This window comes from Oncorhynchus kisutch, linkage group LG24 (genome assembly GCF_002021735.2).
Source record: "Oncorhynchus kisutch isolate 150728-3 linkage group LG24, Okis_V2, whole genome shotgun sequence".
NCBI lineage: Eukaryota > Metazoa > Chordata > Actinopteri > Salmoniformes > Salmonidae > Oncorhynchus > Oncorhynchus kisutch.
Genome location: NC_034197.2, coordinates 4,660,481 through 4,677,532, shown reverse-complemented (window position 1 = coordinate 4,677,532; position 17,052 = coordinate 4,660,481). Strand labels below are relative to the sequence as shown.

At 40.1% G+C, this 17,052-nt stretch overlaps 1 protein-coding gene across 1 annotated transcript in view; it reads right to left on the bottom strand.

The window, feature by feature from the left end:
- The window catches only part of LOC109869651 (multiple epidermal growth factor-like domains protein 6), a 114,859-nt gene that overhangs the window by 33,149 nt on the left and 64,658 nt on the right, over positions 1-17,052 (bottom strand). Inside the window, exons 19-22 of the mRNA XM_031804269.1 lie at positions 16,501-16,629; positions 16,199-16,327; positions 13,860-13,988; positions 10,448-10,576 (exon numbers count right to left, since the gene is read on the bottom strand). Coding sequence (XP_031660129.1) covers positions 10,448-10,576; positions 13,860-13,988; positions 16,199-16,327; positions 16,501-16,629 — 516 coding nt within the window. The remainder of the gene's footprint in view (positions 1-10,447; positions 10,577-13,859; positions 13,989-16,198; positions 16,328-16,500; positions 16,630-17,052) is intronic.

Sequence of the window (17,052 nt, the reverse complement as noted above, 5' to 3'; positions counted from 1 at the left end):
TTACTAATTTGAAAAAAGTGATGAGTTATGGGCGGATTTTTGCGACAGGGTATACTGCTCCTCTACTCATGTAAAAATGAAAGAATCTAATTACAAATTGTTGTACACATTTTATTACACCCCAGTGAAACTCCATAGAATGAATACAGACATTTCTCCTTACTGTAAAATGTGTACCTCTGAAAGTGGAACCTATATGCATGTATTTTGGAGTTGTAGAAAGATTTTGGCAATCTATACATTACTGCTGCACAGGAAATACTAGATGTATAGTTTAATATGACCCTGTGTATCTATCTTCTTAATGCCCAACAGGACTTTGTTCTTGATCCTGACAGAGAAAATGTGTTTATGACTATCACATACTTTGCTAAGAAATGTATTATTCTATTGTGGGCTTCTAATACTAATACAATATTGTTGACTTTCTCCCTCTTGAAAAGCTCACTTATGACCTCCGCAAGAGACAGCCCAAGTTTGACAGACTCTGGTCTCCACTACTCAGCTATATTTCAAATTGGACAGAGTGAATGGGGTGATTAGGGAAATGAGCAGAAACATGTTGTGTAACACGGAACCCAAACCGGCTGCGTGCGTGCACCATCGTGCATAAATGTATTTTGTCCCCCTACACCAAACGCGACCATGACACACAGGTTAAAATATCAAAACAAACTCTGAACCAATGACATAAATTTGGGGACAGTTCGAAAAGCATGAAACATTTATGGCAATTTGGCTAGCTTGCACTTGCTAGCTAATTTGTCCTGGGATATAAACATTAGGTTGTTATTTTACCTGAAATGCACAAGGTCCTCTACTCCACACATAAAACAGTCAACCGAATCGTTTCTAGTCATCTCTCCTCCTTCCAGGCTTTTTCATCTTTGAACTTATATGGTGATTGGCATCTAAACTTCGTAGTATTACCACGACAACCGGCAACACAGTTCATCTTTCAATCACCCACATGGATATGACCAATGAGGACATGGCATGTGGGTACCTGCTTCTATAAACCAATGAGGAGATGGGAGAGGCAGGACTTGCAGCTCGATCTGTGTCCCAAATAGAACTGACTTCTATTTTAGCCCTTGGCAACGCAGACACTCGTTGGGGGGTGCGAGCAGTGTGGGTGCAATAATTGAATAACAGATTCTTACATTTCTTTTGCAACGCTCGCACACGCGAAGCGAGCGGTGTAGTCAGGGTGTAAGGTGCTGTAAAAACGAATGATTTGCTCATTGTCTCAGCTAAGGCTGGAAATAAGTAATAGGAACGCTGACAGTGCTGCTGCAAGTTTGTTTGTTTGATATTTTATTTGATTATTTATGTCTGCCACATCTGTGAATGTGGAATGTGTTTTGTTGGTTGATTGAAAAAACAAGAAAACGTAACAAAACTTGAAATAAAAATAAATAAAAATAATGATGGAAGCCACTGTGTTCTTGGGGACCTTCAATGCTGCAGAAATGTTTTAGTACCCTTTCCCAGATCTGTGCCTCGACACAATCCTGTCTTGGAGCTCTATGGAGAATTCCTTCGACCTCATGGCTTGGTTTTCATGCACTGTCAACAGTGGGACCTTATATAGACAGGTGTGTGCCTTTCCAAATCATGTCCAATCAATTGAATTTACCACAGGTGGACTCCAGTCAAGTTGTAGAAACAACTCAAGGATGATCAATGGAAATAGAATGCACCTGAGCTCAATTTCGAGTCCCATAGCAAAGAGTATGAATACTTATGTAAATAAGGTATTTCTGTTTTTCCGTTTTAATAATTTAGCAAATATTTCTAAAAACCTGTTTTCACTTTGTCATTATGGGGTATTGTGTGTAGATTGATGAGGATTATTATTTATTTATTTTTCCAACATTTCACAATGTGGAAAATCTCAAGTGGTGTGAATACTTTCCGAAGGCACTTTAAGCTATAAGGAAGGCTGGTTCAATAGCAATTAGTTGTGTCTTTTTTCATGTCAATTTCATGATATCATGATTTTGATCCCAAGCTTTTAGAAATATGGTTATTATAAAAAAGTATTCACGTATTAAAATGATTCATCGTCCTGGCTTAATGATGAGAACGTCCAGCTCGCATGCAAGGGAATTTAAGTCTGCTATTTCTGGAAAAGTGTGAACCCACTGGGTAACAGAGGTCAATTCAACGTCTATTCCACATTGGTTCAACGTAATTTCATTGAAATGAAGTGGAAACGATGTTGATTCAACCAGTGTGTGCCCAGTGGGAATGCAATCTGCAAGATTATATTATATGCCGACGGTAGCAATTAGGGTGCCTGTAACTTTATTTAAACTATATAGCCTATTTAAAAACAAGTTGTTTTGATTGGAATTTGATTACAAATATTCACTCTCTTTAGGCCTCAACAGTTCATGTCATTTTACTAATCAAATAAGCTTGACATGTCCATGGCTCAGCCATTATGCAATTTATAGTAGGCCTAGCCCCATCAGTGTGAATGTTATGTTTATTAACAATATATTTCCATATTGAAGCCATGCAATTATTCAGAACAATGTGGACTGCAAGCATGTTCAATGTGTTTAGCAAAAATGGGATAGGCACACATTTAGTTATTTTGTTTCTGTAGGCTATCTAACAAACAGGGCTATAATGGACTAACATTCAAATTGCAGTTGATGACAATGCAAACGCAATACACTAGAAACAGCCACATTTCTAGCCATGGAGCACGTTCTGATTGGCCAGCGAGCGGTCAAGCCTCCAAATGTTTTATTTATCAAAACCCACCCCTTTCGAGTCACCGCCTGCTACTCTGCCAATAATTCCCAATATTTCTGACACACCCCTAGCCCGATAGCCCTACCGCCAGCGCTAAGATTTACCATTGCATTAGGTTCGTTGAAATATAGCCTATATTGAAAACTTTGAGAGATGAAAGAAGATGTTGTGCACAAGAGGAAATTACGAGGATGCGCATGCTCCATCCATAAGCAATAAAGCGAAAGCAATCTATACAGTCAATGTCAACATTAAAAATGAAGAGGAAGATGAAACGATTGGAGTATTGGAACATCGTAAGAGCAGGTTTTATCTAAAGTTGTTTGGTGTTCTCAAGTTATCATCTCTCATTGTGTAACCCAGAACGCCATCATCTACTGGATTCTCCATGGCATATTTTTAGGACAGACTCAAGGTTTTATTGTCAAGGTGTTCATGAGAGCTTACCCACTGTGAGAGAGGTTATTTCATGGAGTGGTTTGGCATCAACATTCTCAATGCCGTATATGTTTAAGTCAGTGTATGGCTCTCTGGAGTTTACTCAGACAATATTTGATGTTTTATGAAATGAGTGTGCATCTAATAATCCATGTGAATCCATGTAAGTGATTTGGTAAGTGAAAATAATTTGATCCTACTTCTTAAAGGTGTAGGATTTTAATTTGATCACACTGTTGTGTGAGAATTCTTCTTGTACTGTATTCAAGGTTTAAAAAGGCTTCTAAAGTTTGTCATTTCCACTTTCAGATGTAATGTATCAACCCTTACAAACATGTCCATTACTTATTATCCACATAAATATTCACATTTCCTGTTGCTGCAGGATTCTTTTTCCTGTTCTGAACTGGTCAAATTAAGATCTGATATCTATACCACACACTGACTTGCTATTCTGATGTCACATATTCTATTCACATAGAAGAGACTTCTTTAAGTCCAGGATCCGGAGATGACATAAGTGAAGCTAGAAGACCCCAGTCAAAATGTTATCATTAAAGATGAAGAGGAGGTGAAAGAGAAGACTGGGGATTTTGTTTCTCATGGTAAGACCATGTAGGAGAGACAAGTTCAATACATTATCATCTCCTTTTCAATTAACAAAGTAAATGTTTCTCACGCCACATTAGTGATGGGTGAAACATTTGATTCTTTAGTCAGTGATTCTGATTCTTAGACACATGTTTCAGCTGCTCTTTGTTGTTGTCATACACACAGGACAGCAACCTAACTCCTCTGACCAAGCAAGTCAGAGAATTCTCCATCCAAAGAGCAACTGCAGGAAGAGGTCTCACCACTTCCCACATTGTGAGAAGAGTTTCCTAAAGCCATCAAGTTATCTAATTAACCATCAGTGCACACAGGAGAGAAGCCTTACCACTGCTCTGACTGTGGGGAGAGTTTCTCTCATTCTAAAATCTTTAAAAATACCCAACAAAAGCATACTAGTGAAAAGCGTTACCCCAAATCATTCCCATCACATCTTGAGGAAACACACACTAAAGGGAAACACACACTAAAGGGAAGCTCTAATTTTGGAAAGAGTTTCTCTCATTTGACTGACTTAGAAAATCACATATTAACACACATAGCACAGAATCCTTACTACTGCTCTGAATGTGGGAAGAGTTTCACTACAATGTATAGCTTAAAAAACAACATGTGAATATACACATGACAAAAGCCTCACCAATCCCTGATTGTCGAGCTAGATTTGCTAGACTATCTATCTATCTATCTATCTATCCACACACACACACACACACACACACACACACACACACACACATATATATATATATATATATACACACACACACACAGTGGGGCAAAAAAGTATTTAGTCAGCCACCAATTATGCATGTTCTCCCACTTAAAAAGATGAGAGAGGCCTGTAATTTTCATCATAGGTACACTTCAACTATGACAGACAAAATGAGAAAAAAATCCAGAAAATCACATTGTAGGATTTTTAATGAATTTATTTGCAAATTATGGTGGAAAATAAGTATTTGGTCACCTACAAACAAGCAGGATTTCTGGCTCTGACAGACCTGTAACTTCATCTTTAAGAGGCTCCTCTGTCTTCAACTCGTTACCTGTATTAATGGCACCTGTTTGAACTTGTTATCAGTATAAAAGACACCTGTCCACAACCTCAAACAGTCACACTCCAAACTCCACTATGGCCAAGACCAAAGAGCTGTCAAAGGACACCAGAAACAAAATTGTAGACCTGCACCAGGCTGGGAAGACTGAATCTGCAATAGGTAAGCAGCTTGGTTTGAAGAAATCAACTGTGGGAGTAATTATTAGTAAATGGAAGACATACAAGACCACTGATAATCTCCCTCGATCTGGGGCTCCACGCAAGATCTCACCCCGTGGGGTCAAAATGATCACAAGAACGGTGAGCAAAAATCCCAGAACCACACGGGGGGACCTAGTGAATGACCTGCAGAGAGCTGGGACCAAAGTAACAAAGCCTACCATCAGTAACACACTACGCCACCAGGGACTCAAATCCTGCAGTGCCAGACATGTCCCCCTGCTTAAGCCAGTACATGTCCAGGCCCGTCTGAAGTTTGCTAGAGAGCATTTGGATGACCCAGAAGAAGATTGGGAGAATGTCATATGGTCAGATGAAACCAAAATATAACTTTTTGGTAAAAACTCAACTTGTCGTGTTTGGAGGACAAAGAATGCTTTTGCATCCAAAGAACACCATACCTACTGTGAAGCATGGGGGTGGAAACATCATGCTTTGGGGCTGTTTTTCTGCAAAGGGACCAGGACAACTGATCCGTGTAAAGGAAAGAATTAATGGGGCCATGTATCGTGAGATTTTGAGTGAAAACCTTCCATCAGCAAGGGCATTGAAGATGAAACATGGCTGGGTCTTTCAGCATGACAATGATCACAAACACGCCCGGGCAACGAAAGAGTGGCTTCGTAAGAAGCATTTCAAGGTCCTGGACTGGCCTAGCCAGTCTCCAGATCTCAACCCCATAGAAAATCTTTGGAGGGAGTTGAAAGTCCGTGTTGCCCAGCAACAGCCCCAAAACATCACTGCTCTAGAGGAGATCTGCATGGAGGCATGGGCCAAAATACCAGCAACAGTGTGTGAAAACCTTGTGAAGACTTACAGAAAATGTTTGACCTCTGTCATTGCCAACAAAGGGTATATAACAAAGTATTGAGATAAACTTTTGTTATTGACCAAATACTTTTTTCCACCATAATTTGAAAATAAATTCATTAACAAATCCTACAATGTGATTTTCTGCATATTTTTTCCTCATTTTTTCTGTCATAGTTGAAGGGTACCTATGATGAAAATTACAGGCCTCTCAAATCTTTTTAAGTGGGAGAACTTGCACAGTCGGTGGCTAACTAAATACTTTTTAGCCCCACTGGGACACACACACACACACACACATACACACATATATATATAGATATATAGATGTTTTGATATATTTGATATATATATATATATATATAGTTAACAGTACACCAGCAGATACAGATTGGAGAGAAGCATCACTACTGCTCTGATTGTGGAAAGAGTTTCTCATTTGATGGACTTAAAAAGCCACAAGCTAACACACACAGGGGGAGGCCTTACCACTGCTCTGATTGTGGCACAAGTTTCACTAAATTCAAAAGTGTTAAAACCCATAAGCGAATACACACAAGAGAAGAACCTTAACAATACTCTGATTGTGGTGCTGAATTTACTCGAAAATATAAATTAAAAGTACACCAGCAGAAACACACTGGAAAAAAGCCTTGCCACTGTTTTGACTGTGGAAAGAGTTTCTCTCATAAAAGCTTAACAATTCACCAAAAAAACATACTTGCAAAACTCCTTACCTCAACTCTCAATGTGATGATTTGTGAAGCATATGAAGACTTTCAGTTGTAGCTTTGTTTAGAAAAAAATCTAAGTTGCCTTTCACTATTGTGAGAACAATTGGGTGGTTGTATTACTTAAGAGTGCAATATTATGTGCAATATAGTTGAGAAGCTTCTGTATAGTTTGAATAGTGGGGATTATTTGTTTGTTCTATGGTGTTTACAGTATGCTACACATATGAAGAATGATTGTGGCTTCGATCACATCATATTAAAGGCTAATGTAAGGATATAGTGTTTAAAAGAGAAAAGTTTAACATTTGGTGACCTGTGGAAGGCAACGTGGGCAACAAGTTTAGTCAGTGGGAAAGTCCCCCTGGTTTTGGTCCTCTTAATTTAAAATGTCAACAGAAGCTATTCAGTGTAGCCAGATTCTCTTGACTCTTACCCTCCCAATCAAATGAACACCCACCCAGCACCATTTTGCAAGACCAATTATGTAAAAAGTCACAAAATTAGGCAGGAAACAGACCTATCTGGCAACAATCAGGCCATTACATTCTTAAGTGGCACTGAAACCAGTGGTAAATCAATTAACCAGTTTATTATATAAATAGATGTTTTGATATAAATGCTAAGGTTGTAAGCATTGTGAACTGACCTGCAGTGCCTCACATCTACCACAAGTTCCACAACCTTTCTTTTTGTGTTTGTAAGACCCACAGCACTTATTGTAGCTATTCTTTGAAATGTACTCATACAGTTCAATAGGAGGGGGAGTGGCACACACAGGGGAGACCAGGAGGTTGAACTCAGACTTCTATTTAGGACTTATTCTATCTAGAGGGTTTAATATCTAGCTCTAGCAAGCAGATAAAGAGAACTGAGTCATAGCCCAGACCTATAGCGCCAATGTGTCCTGATTGTGACAATGGGGCCCCCTGTGTAGGCTTACAGCAGGTTCCAGAGATGGCATCAGTGAACCTGGAAGACTAGTAAAACATTGGAGCTCAATGTCATCATTAAAAATGAAGAAGAGGAGCAGCGTTCAGGCCACAAAAGTAAACGCCAGAAGGACGAGGTCATTGATTCAGCTGCCTTGCAGGAGAACATGTTTGACGAACTAGACGTTTCATAAAGAACTGAATTGCAGCAGAATTGTGACCATTTTGAACAACACGTCATCTCTGTCTTGAAAAATTTGAGTGATGAAAGAAGACTGTGTGCTCAAGAGGCAATCATGAGAGTGCTACATCAGGGCACATGTAAGCAACACACTGAAAGCAACCTCTGCAGTCAAACAACGGGTTCGAATATTAACATTAAAGATGAAGTGGATGAGGAAAAGATTGGAGTATTGGACCATGGTAAGAGCAAGTTTAATCTAAAGTTGTTTGGTGTTCTCAAGTTTTCATCACTCATTGTGTAACCCAGAACGCCATCATCTACTGGATTCTCCATGGCATAGTTTTAGGACAGACTAAAGGTTTAATTGTCAAGGTGACCAATTGTGTGAGATGTTATTTCACAGCATGGAGACCTGCATGGTTTGGCATCAACATTGTCAATGCTACTGTTTGTATTATTCAGTGTATGGATGTCTGGAGTTTACTCAGACAGTATCAAGTCTTGTGAAATTATTGTTTAGCTAACTGAACATGGTAAGAAATGACAACATATGATTGGTATTGATCTCCCTTTTGTCATGTACAGCTTACTTAAAAGCATTGATTTGTATATAGCACCAACTGACTTGCTATTCTGATGTCATTCACACAGGAGAGACATCTTCAGGTCCAGGATCCAGAGGTGGCATCAGTGAATCTGAAAGAATTGCAGTCCAACACTGGATTTGAACGTCAACATTAAAAGGGGGAGATGAAGAGAAGACTGGGACTTTTGATTTTTCATGGTCAGAGCACATTGTAAGAGGAGGTTAACATTTTCCACAAATTAGTCTCTCTCTTTTCAAATTGAGAGGTAGAATGATCTCATGTTATACATATGATTTTATTCATTAATCAGTGAAATAAGTTGATTCTTAGCCACTTGTTCCAGCTTATCCTTTTGTTTTAATTCCCACAGGAGAACGACCTTACGCCTCTGACAAAGTTCAGCCAGCTTCTGCATCCAAAGAGCAAAACCAGGAAATTCACAAACCTAAGAGGTCTCCCCACTGCCCACACTGTGAGAGGAGTTCTCATCACATCTTGAAAGACACATGAAAACACACTCTGGAGAGAAGCCCTATTCCTGCTCTGATTATGGGAAGTAATCTGATTGTGGGAAGTCTCAATTGAGCGTCTTAAAACATCCCAAGCAAATACACAGAGGATAGAAGCCTTACCACTGCTCTGACACCGTTAAGAGTTTATCTTATCCTAAAAACGTAAAACTTCACAAGCAAATACACACATGAGATAAGCCTTACCACTGCTCTGATTTTGGAGATAGATTTGCTGGACAATATCATTCAAAAGTACAACAGTGGATACAACCTGGATAGAAGCCTTACCACTGCTCTGACTATCAGAAGTAGTTCCCTAATACCAAAAGATTTACTGACGAATTCATCTTACTGATAAAAAGCCTTACCCTTTATTCAATGTGAAGATTTGTGAAGCATCTAGTGTGTATGAAGACTTTATGTACGGCATATAAAGCCTTTACACCTTGCAGTTTGTTAAATGTTTTTTTTCTGCAAAGCTGCCTTTCATTTTTGTTATTTACAAAATGGGCAAATGTAATTTTCATAACCAAATAAGTGTTGAGCTTTGTCCTCTCATATTACAAAATTATGAACAATAAGGCGTTTTTATCAAGATTATTCATCTTCTGTGCCTACATAGTTTTTTGTTATGCAGCTATTTGATGCTCTTGAGACAATGATAATAGTGTCCTTACCCTGAATCCAGGTTATTCAGTATCGATTTGTCGCTTTTCATCTAAGAAAATCTATCTCAACAGAAGCTATTCAGTGTTGCCAGACTCTCTTGACTCTTCCACACCAAATCATATTAACACCTGCCCAACACAATTTTTTCTGCCCCAAAGACATGAAGAGCCATGACGCTTGAAATGAATTTAATGAATCATAAAGACAGTGATTATGGTATATTATTACATGATCTGTTAAAGTTATTGTATAATTTATAAAACAAAATCTTACTCACCTGATAACGTAATAACCACTGGATAACTACCAGTAACGCCATAACTTATCAAACACCGGGGCTAAGTTCTCTGTCAAGTTCTCCGTCAAGTTATTACATTAAGTTGTCAAACACCGGGGCTAAGTTCTCAGTCAAGTTATTACATTAAGTTGTCAAACACCGGGGCTAAGTTCTCTGTCAAGTTCTCCGTCAAGTTATTACATTAAGTTGTCAAACACCGGGGCTAAGTTCTCAGTCAAGTTATTACATTAAGTTGTCAAACACCGGGGCTAAGTTCTCTGTCAAGTTCTCCGTCAAGTTATTACATTAAGTTGTCAAACACCGGGGCTAAGTTCTCAGTCAAGTTATTACATTAAGTTGTCAAACACCGGGGCTAAGTTCTCAGTCAAGTTATTACATTAAGTTGTCAAACACCGGGGCTAAGTTCTCAGTCAAGTTATTACATTAAGTTGTCAAACACCGGGGCTAAGTTCTCTGTCAAGTTCTCCGTCAAGTTATTACATTAACTAGTTTTATGACACTATACAGTAAAAATGTACTACGTTATCCAGCGTTACTGCATTAACCTTTTTTACAGGGCCTAAGTGCATTGCAAATCTCCTAACCCCCCTTCTTTCCCATTTGGTCCTGTTGGTGGATCCATCACTTACCCAGTTCGCAGGCCGCCCCGGTCCACCCGCTGGGGCACGAGCATCCCCCGGAGAAACGATCACACACACCACCATTCTGACACAGGCAGTGATGCAGGCAGTCTGACCCATAGAAGCCTTCTAGACATTCTGAAAGAGAGATACACATCGCTGTAAGCAGGAGACAGATTTCACCATATTTCATACGTACAGTACATCAGTCAGTTTTATTTCAATCCATGAGGGGGAGTGAACAAGTCGAGTGCACACCTCAGGGGTAGGGTAGAGAATTAGAGTGCATCATGTTTTGTATGAAAAGTCTGTTCCTTTTCACTCCTTTAGGGGGAGTGAATGATGCACACGTTAGGGAGAAGGGTAGTGATTCAGAGTGCAGTGGTTAGAAAGAGGAAAAATGCTACCATTACCTAGCATTAGGGATGCTCTTTCTTAATGGGGCTTGTTGCAGGGGAGGTAAGGGAATGAAGTGTACAAATGTGGAGTATTGAATAGCAGTTAAGTATAGTCCACTTTTCAAATGTACTTCCCAATTATATCTGTGAGTTACTGGAGGCAAAATAATACATTCTCTGTCACCTACGCACACATGCATGGGCACACACCCAGGACTCTCTTTCACAAACAAACACACGAGCGTGTGCATGAATGCATGCATGCACACATAAGTGTTTCCACAATAATATTTTTATCAGTGGTAGAAAGGGTCGCGAAAGGGAAAGGAGGGGTGGGTTGTTCAGGCTTCGGATCTCCCCCAGTTTTTTCAGGTTTTCGCTCTCAAAGTCACACTTTTTTTAACACTTAAAATGCCGGTCCTCGATACCTCGGTTCTAAGCAAATGAAACGTCTTTTTGAACATTCTAGCAGTCTAATAAATACATGTCATCACAATAATAACGCTTTGGTTGTTTATGAAGGTAACATTAGAATATGAAAGAAAATGTATTTCAACACAATAGCATTTTATTAGTATACTTTTTAGCCAGTAGTTCAGAAAGTAGTGCCCCAGCCAAAAGTGGTCCCTGAAAATTGCGTACTCTGTGAGATATGTGCACTGTGCACCACGTCATTTCTCTGGGTGCATCTTGTTACTGTAGCTGTCACTCATACGGTGAGGTGCTGAAACTCATTGGTTGAACCCGAATTGCTAGGCTGGCCTATCTGGGGGAAAATGTAGGTAAAATGGTGCAGAATAGGTTCCAGAAAAACAGTTGCTTCAAACTAGGGATTTCATGGCTAATTGAGGTCAAATTCTGCTCATAAATTATGCATGCATGAACTACACATTGGCACATCCAGCCCAAAGCGGGAGGTTTAAAAAATATGTTCCGGAACATGTGTTTTATGTAACTGTAGGCTATATATACACAAATGAGAAATCACAAACACACCTCAAATCAAACACCATGACAAAGATCATCCATTATTCATTTGTTTAGGCATGTCTTAAGGAACATTATGAAACTAAGAAAATGCATTTCAAAAGATCAGAACGGCATATTTTGAGTTTAAATACATTACTGTGCTCTGAGTGTTGCAAGTGCTCACTTGGGGAGTGCATGGAATGGTGGTAATTCTGTCAAAAAGTGATATTTTGAAATAGTGCTTAATGGGCTTATTTTTAAGAGTTGTTTGGCAATGATAGGTGATTTGGAAACTGCAGAATCTGCCTTTTCTGATACTATATAGACATCAAAATGTCAAAGGCTGACTGGCAGAGAATGACTGGCAGTGAATGAGGGGCAGGGAGGACTAACATATCCTCTTTCAACATACAGTGGAGTCCAAAATGATTTGATCCCCTTATAAAGATGAGCAAAAAAAGACTGTATAAAATAAATAATACAAATACTGCGCTATATTGCATGCTCAGAGAACGAGATTTAGTTTAATAAGAAATACTTTTTTTTTTAAAGGTAGGGGTAAAAATGATTGAATCCTATGTTTCGATTCTCCAGCATTCTTATTCTTGTGAGAATAACAGCCAAAAACCTTCTTCTAAAATATTTGATGAGATTGGAAAACATATTTGGAGGGATCTTAGACAATACTCCTTCAATAATCTATCCAGATTTGTTATATCCTTCGTCTGCGCATCAACGTCCCTCTTCAATTCAAACCACAGGTTTCAAGTTCAGAGACTAAGATTGCCATCGCAAAATGTTGATTTTGTGGTCCATAATTTGAGTTTTTTGTGGATTTTATTTGTTCTTGCGGTTATTGTCTTGCTGCCAGATTCACTTGGAGCCAAGTTTCAGCCTCCTGGCAAAGGCAATAAGGTTTTTGGCTAAAATGTCCTTTGTCCTTAACAAGGGCCCCAGGACCAGTGGATGCAAAATAGCTCCTTAACATAAAAGATCCACCACCATATTTTACAGAAGGTATGGAATTATTTTCTGCATATTGCATCTTTCTTCTGACGCAAAACCCACCACGGGTGTGTGTGGCCAAAGAGCTCTATTTTCATGTCAACCAACAAATGTAAATGCCTGGAGTTTGCTAAATGGCATTGGCACTTGGATTGGAAGCGGCGCTATGGTCAGATGACATGAAAATGCAGCTCTTTGGCCACACACACCAGTGGTGGGTTTTGCCTTGAAAGGAAGACGGCTCAGTTATCCTTGGAAGGTGAGGGAGCTGGAGTATTGAAAACAGGGCATTCAATCATATGGACCTGTATCTTTTTGAGTTTTTTATATTTATTACTTGTCTTTTTCTCCAAGTAATTGTATTAGTATAAAATATATATCGTTTTTTGCTCATCTTTATCAAAGGATCCAATAATTTTGGTCTCCACTGTACGTGTGTTAATATACTTATTTAGGAAAAGTGATGGACTGGGGGACATGACTTCAAATAGTAGATTAGATTAACAGTAGATTAAAATTCATGAATTCAATATTATGCTCTCTGTGCTTCTAGTTTGAATCTAAAAGTAAAAATGTATAGATGTTCTAATTCCACAACAATGTTTAGACCGCATCAGGAGAACACTTTGGAGGCGTGGGGAAAATCTAAGAATGTTTTAAATATTTTTGAGTGTAGTTACACTTTAACGCAAGTGAGCATGCACCTAGCACTGTTGTCTGGTTAGCAGCAGTTCTGTAGCACACGTGATGGAGTTCATAAAACTAATGCCCACTAAATTGATGCAAATAATCATGATATTATTCTGACAGGTAGGTATAGGTTAAATTGTAGCTAGTTAACATTTAATTGAGAAAGTATTTGGGAAAGCCTTTCCATCTACGAGAAGACAGTTATCATTAGCATTGCTACATTTTATCCTGTTTCATTTTTAAATGGTCCACTGCTGCTAAATGAATACAGGGGAAACCACTGCACATGCACACGGATATGCATACAAACCCCCACACACACACATAAACAAACAAACAGACATGCACACTGATAGTACCTTTCTCACAGCTGGCGCCGGTCCAGCCTGGCATACACTGGCACTGCCCGCTCACAGGGTCACAGCTGGCATTATTACGACACTCACAGGTGTGTTGACACCCACTGCCAAACCACCCTGCCTGGCATGCTACAACCGGAGCAGGGCGCAGAATGTTAGGGGGAACAAAAACAGACATAAGATACAGTGCCTTCGGAAAGTTCTCAGACCCCTTGACTTGTTCCACATTACGCTACAATGGATAAAATAACATTTTCCTCAGCAATACACACAATACCCTACAATGACAATGTGAAAACAGGATTTTAGAAATGAAATTACAAATTAAAAACATAAATACATTATTTACATAAGTAGCCTAGTGGTTAGAGCGTTGGACTAGCAACTGGAAGGTTGCAAGTTCAAACCCCCAAGCTGACAAGGTACAAATCTGTCGTTCTGCCCCTGAACAGGCAGTTAACCCACTGTTCCTAGGCCGTCATTGAAAATAAGAATTTGTTCTTAACTGACTTGCCTAGTTAAATAAAGGTTAAAAAAATAATAATAATTCAGACCCTTTGCTATGAGACTCGAAATTGAGCTCAGGTGCATCCTGTTTCCATTGATCATCCTTCTACAACTTGATTGGAGTCCTCCTGTGGTAAATTCAATTGATTGGACATGACTTGGAAAGGCATACACTTGTCTACATAAGGTCCAACAGTTGACCGTGCATGTCAGAGCAAAAACCAAGGCATGAGATCAAAGAAATTGTCCATAGAACTCCGAAACAGGATTGTGTCGAGGCAAAGATCTGGGAAAGGGTAGCAAAAAATGTCTGCAGCATTGAAGGTCCCATAGAACACCATCATTCTTAAATGGAAGAAGTTTGGAACCACCAAGACTCTTCCTAGAGCTGGCCACCGCTAAACTGAGCAATCAGGGGAAGGGCCTTGTTCAGGGAGGTGACCAATAACCCGATGGTCATTCTGACAGAGCTCTAGAGTTCCTCTGTGGAGATGGGATAACTTTCCAGAAGGACAACCATCTCTGCAGCACTCTACCAACCAGGCCTTTATGGTAGAGTGGCCAGACGGAAGCCACTCCTCTGTAAAAGGCAAAAAGCCCACTTGGAGTTTGCCAAAAGGCACCTAAAGACTCTCAGATCATGAGAAACAAGATTCTCTTGTCTAATGAAACCAAGATTAAACTCTTTGGCCCAAATGCCAAGTGTCACATCTGGAGGATACCTGGCACCGTCCCTACGGTGAAGCATGGTGGTGGCAGCATCATGCTGTGCGGATGTTTTTCAGCGGCAGGGACTAGGAGACTAGTTAGGATCAAGAGAAAGATGAACGGAGCAATTTACAGAGAGATCCTTTATGAAAACCTGCTACAGAACACTCAGGACCTCAAACTGGGGTGAAGGTTCTCCTTCCAACAGGACAATGACCCTAAGCACACAGACAAGACAACACAGAAGTGGCTTCAGGACAAGTCTCTGAATGTCCTTGAGCGGCCCAGCCAGAATCCGGATTTTAAGCCAATCGAACATCTCTGGAGAGACCTGAAAACACTCCCCATCCAACCTGACAGAGCTTGAGAGGATCTGCAGAGAAGAATGGTTTGCCAAGCTTCTAGTGTCATACCCAAGAAGACTCCAGGCTGTAATCGCTGCCAAAGGTGCTTCAACAAAGTACTGAGTAAAGGGTCTGAACACTTCCGTAAATGTGATATTTCAGTTGTTTTATTTGTAATAAATTAGCAACATTTTCAAAAAACCTGTTTTTGCTTTGTCATTATGGGGTATTGTGTGTAGATTGAGGAAGGGAAAAAACGATTTAATCAATTTGAGAAAAAAGCTGTAACGTAACAAATATTGAAAAGTCTTTCTGAAGACACTGTACTGTAACTGTACACAGATACAAAGAGTGTTGTGACATAGTTTTGGAAATGCTCAGCTCTCCACACAATACAGGCACTACTGCAGGAAACACACACACACACACACACACACACACACACACACACACACACACACACACACACACACACACACACACACACACACACACACACACAAAAAACATACACACATGTCTTTGGAATGGGCCCTGCTCCTGCCCCGTTACCAGTTAGAACTGAAAAATGACTATGTTGATCCAGGGTAATATGCAATGCCACATACAAACGAGGACCATGAGTATTAATGCACCACACACAGAGAGAAATAGCACAGTGGGGTGTAGTCGCTTCATTAAATCTACTTCCACCTGTTTACCGGTTTCTCTTTTCTTTTTTTGAGAGGCTACAGAAATTCTATGGATGGATGGATGGGTGAATAGGCCAATAGGACTCACTGGTGTTGCATTGTGATCCGACCCAGCCATCTGGACAGTGGCAGGCCCCTGTCAGGTGGTCACATCTCCCCCCATTAGAACACTGACACTGCTGCTGACACTCCAGCCCATGGAATCCTTCAGGGCACGCTGCACAAACACAAACGGCACATCGAAATGTACACATGTAAATGTATCGAAATGTACACATGCATGCACGCATGCGCGCACACATACACAGTCACATTCCAAACATATCATGTGGGCATTCATCACATACATACACAACCATACTCTAATTGGTTATCCCAACACACACTTACGTTTTTCACAGTAGGTGCCTGTCCAACCAGGCAGGCAGGTGCAGGCTCCACCCATATGCTCACAGGCCGCCTCATTGGCACATTGGCACCTGCGTCTGCAGCCAGCGCCAAAGGAGCCCTCTGGGCACTCTGTTTCAGCGCCAGGGTAGAGACAGAGAGAAAGAGCTAAGAGAGAAAGTAAAACACTTTTCCCTGCTAGTGATTTTGTTATTAAACAGTGTCAGGCAGAGAAGGACCCAACCCAGCTAGTCTATGTCACACACACTGACACACAAACCAGTGGAGGCTCCTCAGAGGAAGAAAGGGGAGGAATTTCAGAAAAATTGTCCTTTCAGATAAAACTATACTGAATATAATAATGTCACCAAATACCTGATTAAAACACACTTTTGCAATGAATGTTTACAGTAGTCACAACAGTACCCTCAAGGGTAGCACCATAGTGTAGCCGCAGGACAGCTATTTTCTAGCCTCCTCTGGCTACATTGACTTCAATACAAAACCTAGGAGGATCATGCTCCTCAACCCCTTCCATAGACTTACAGTACATGG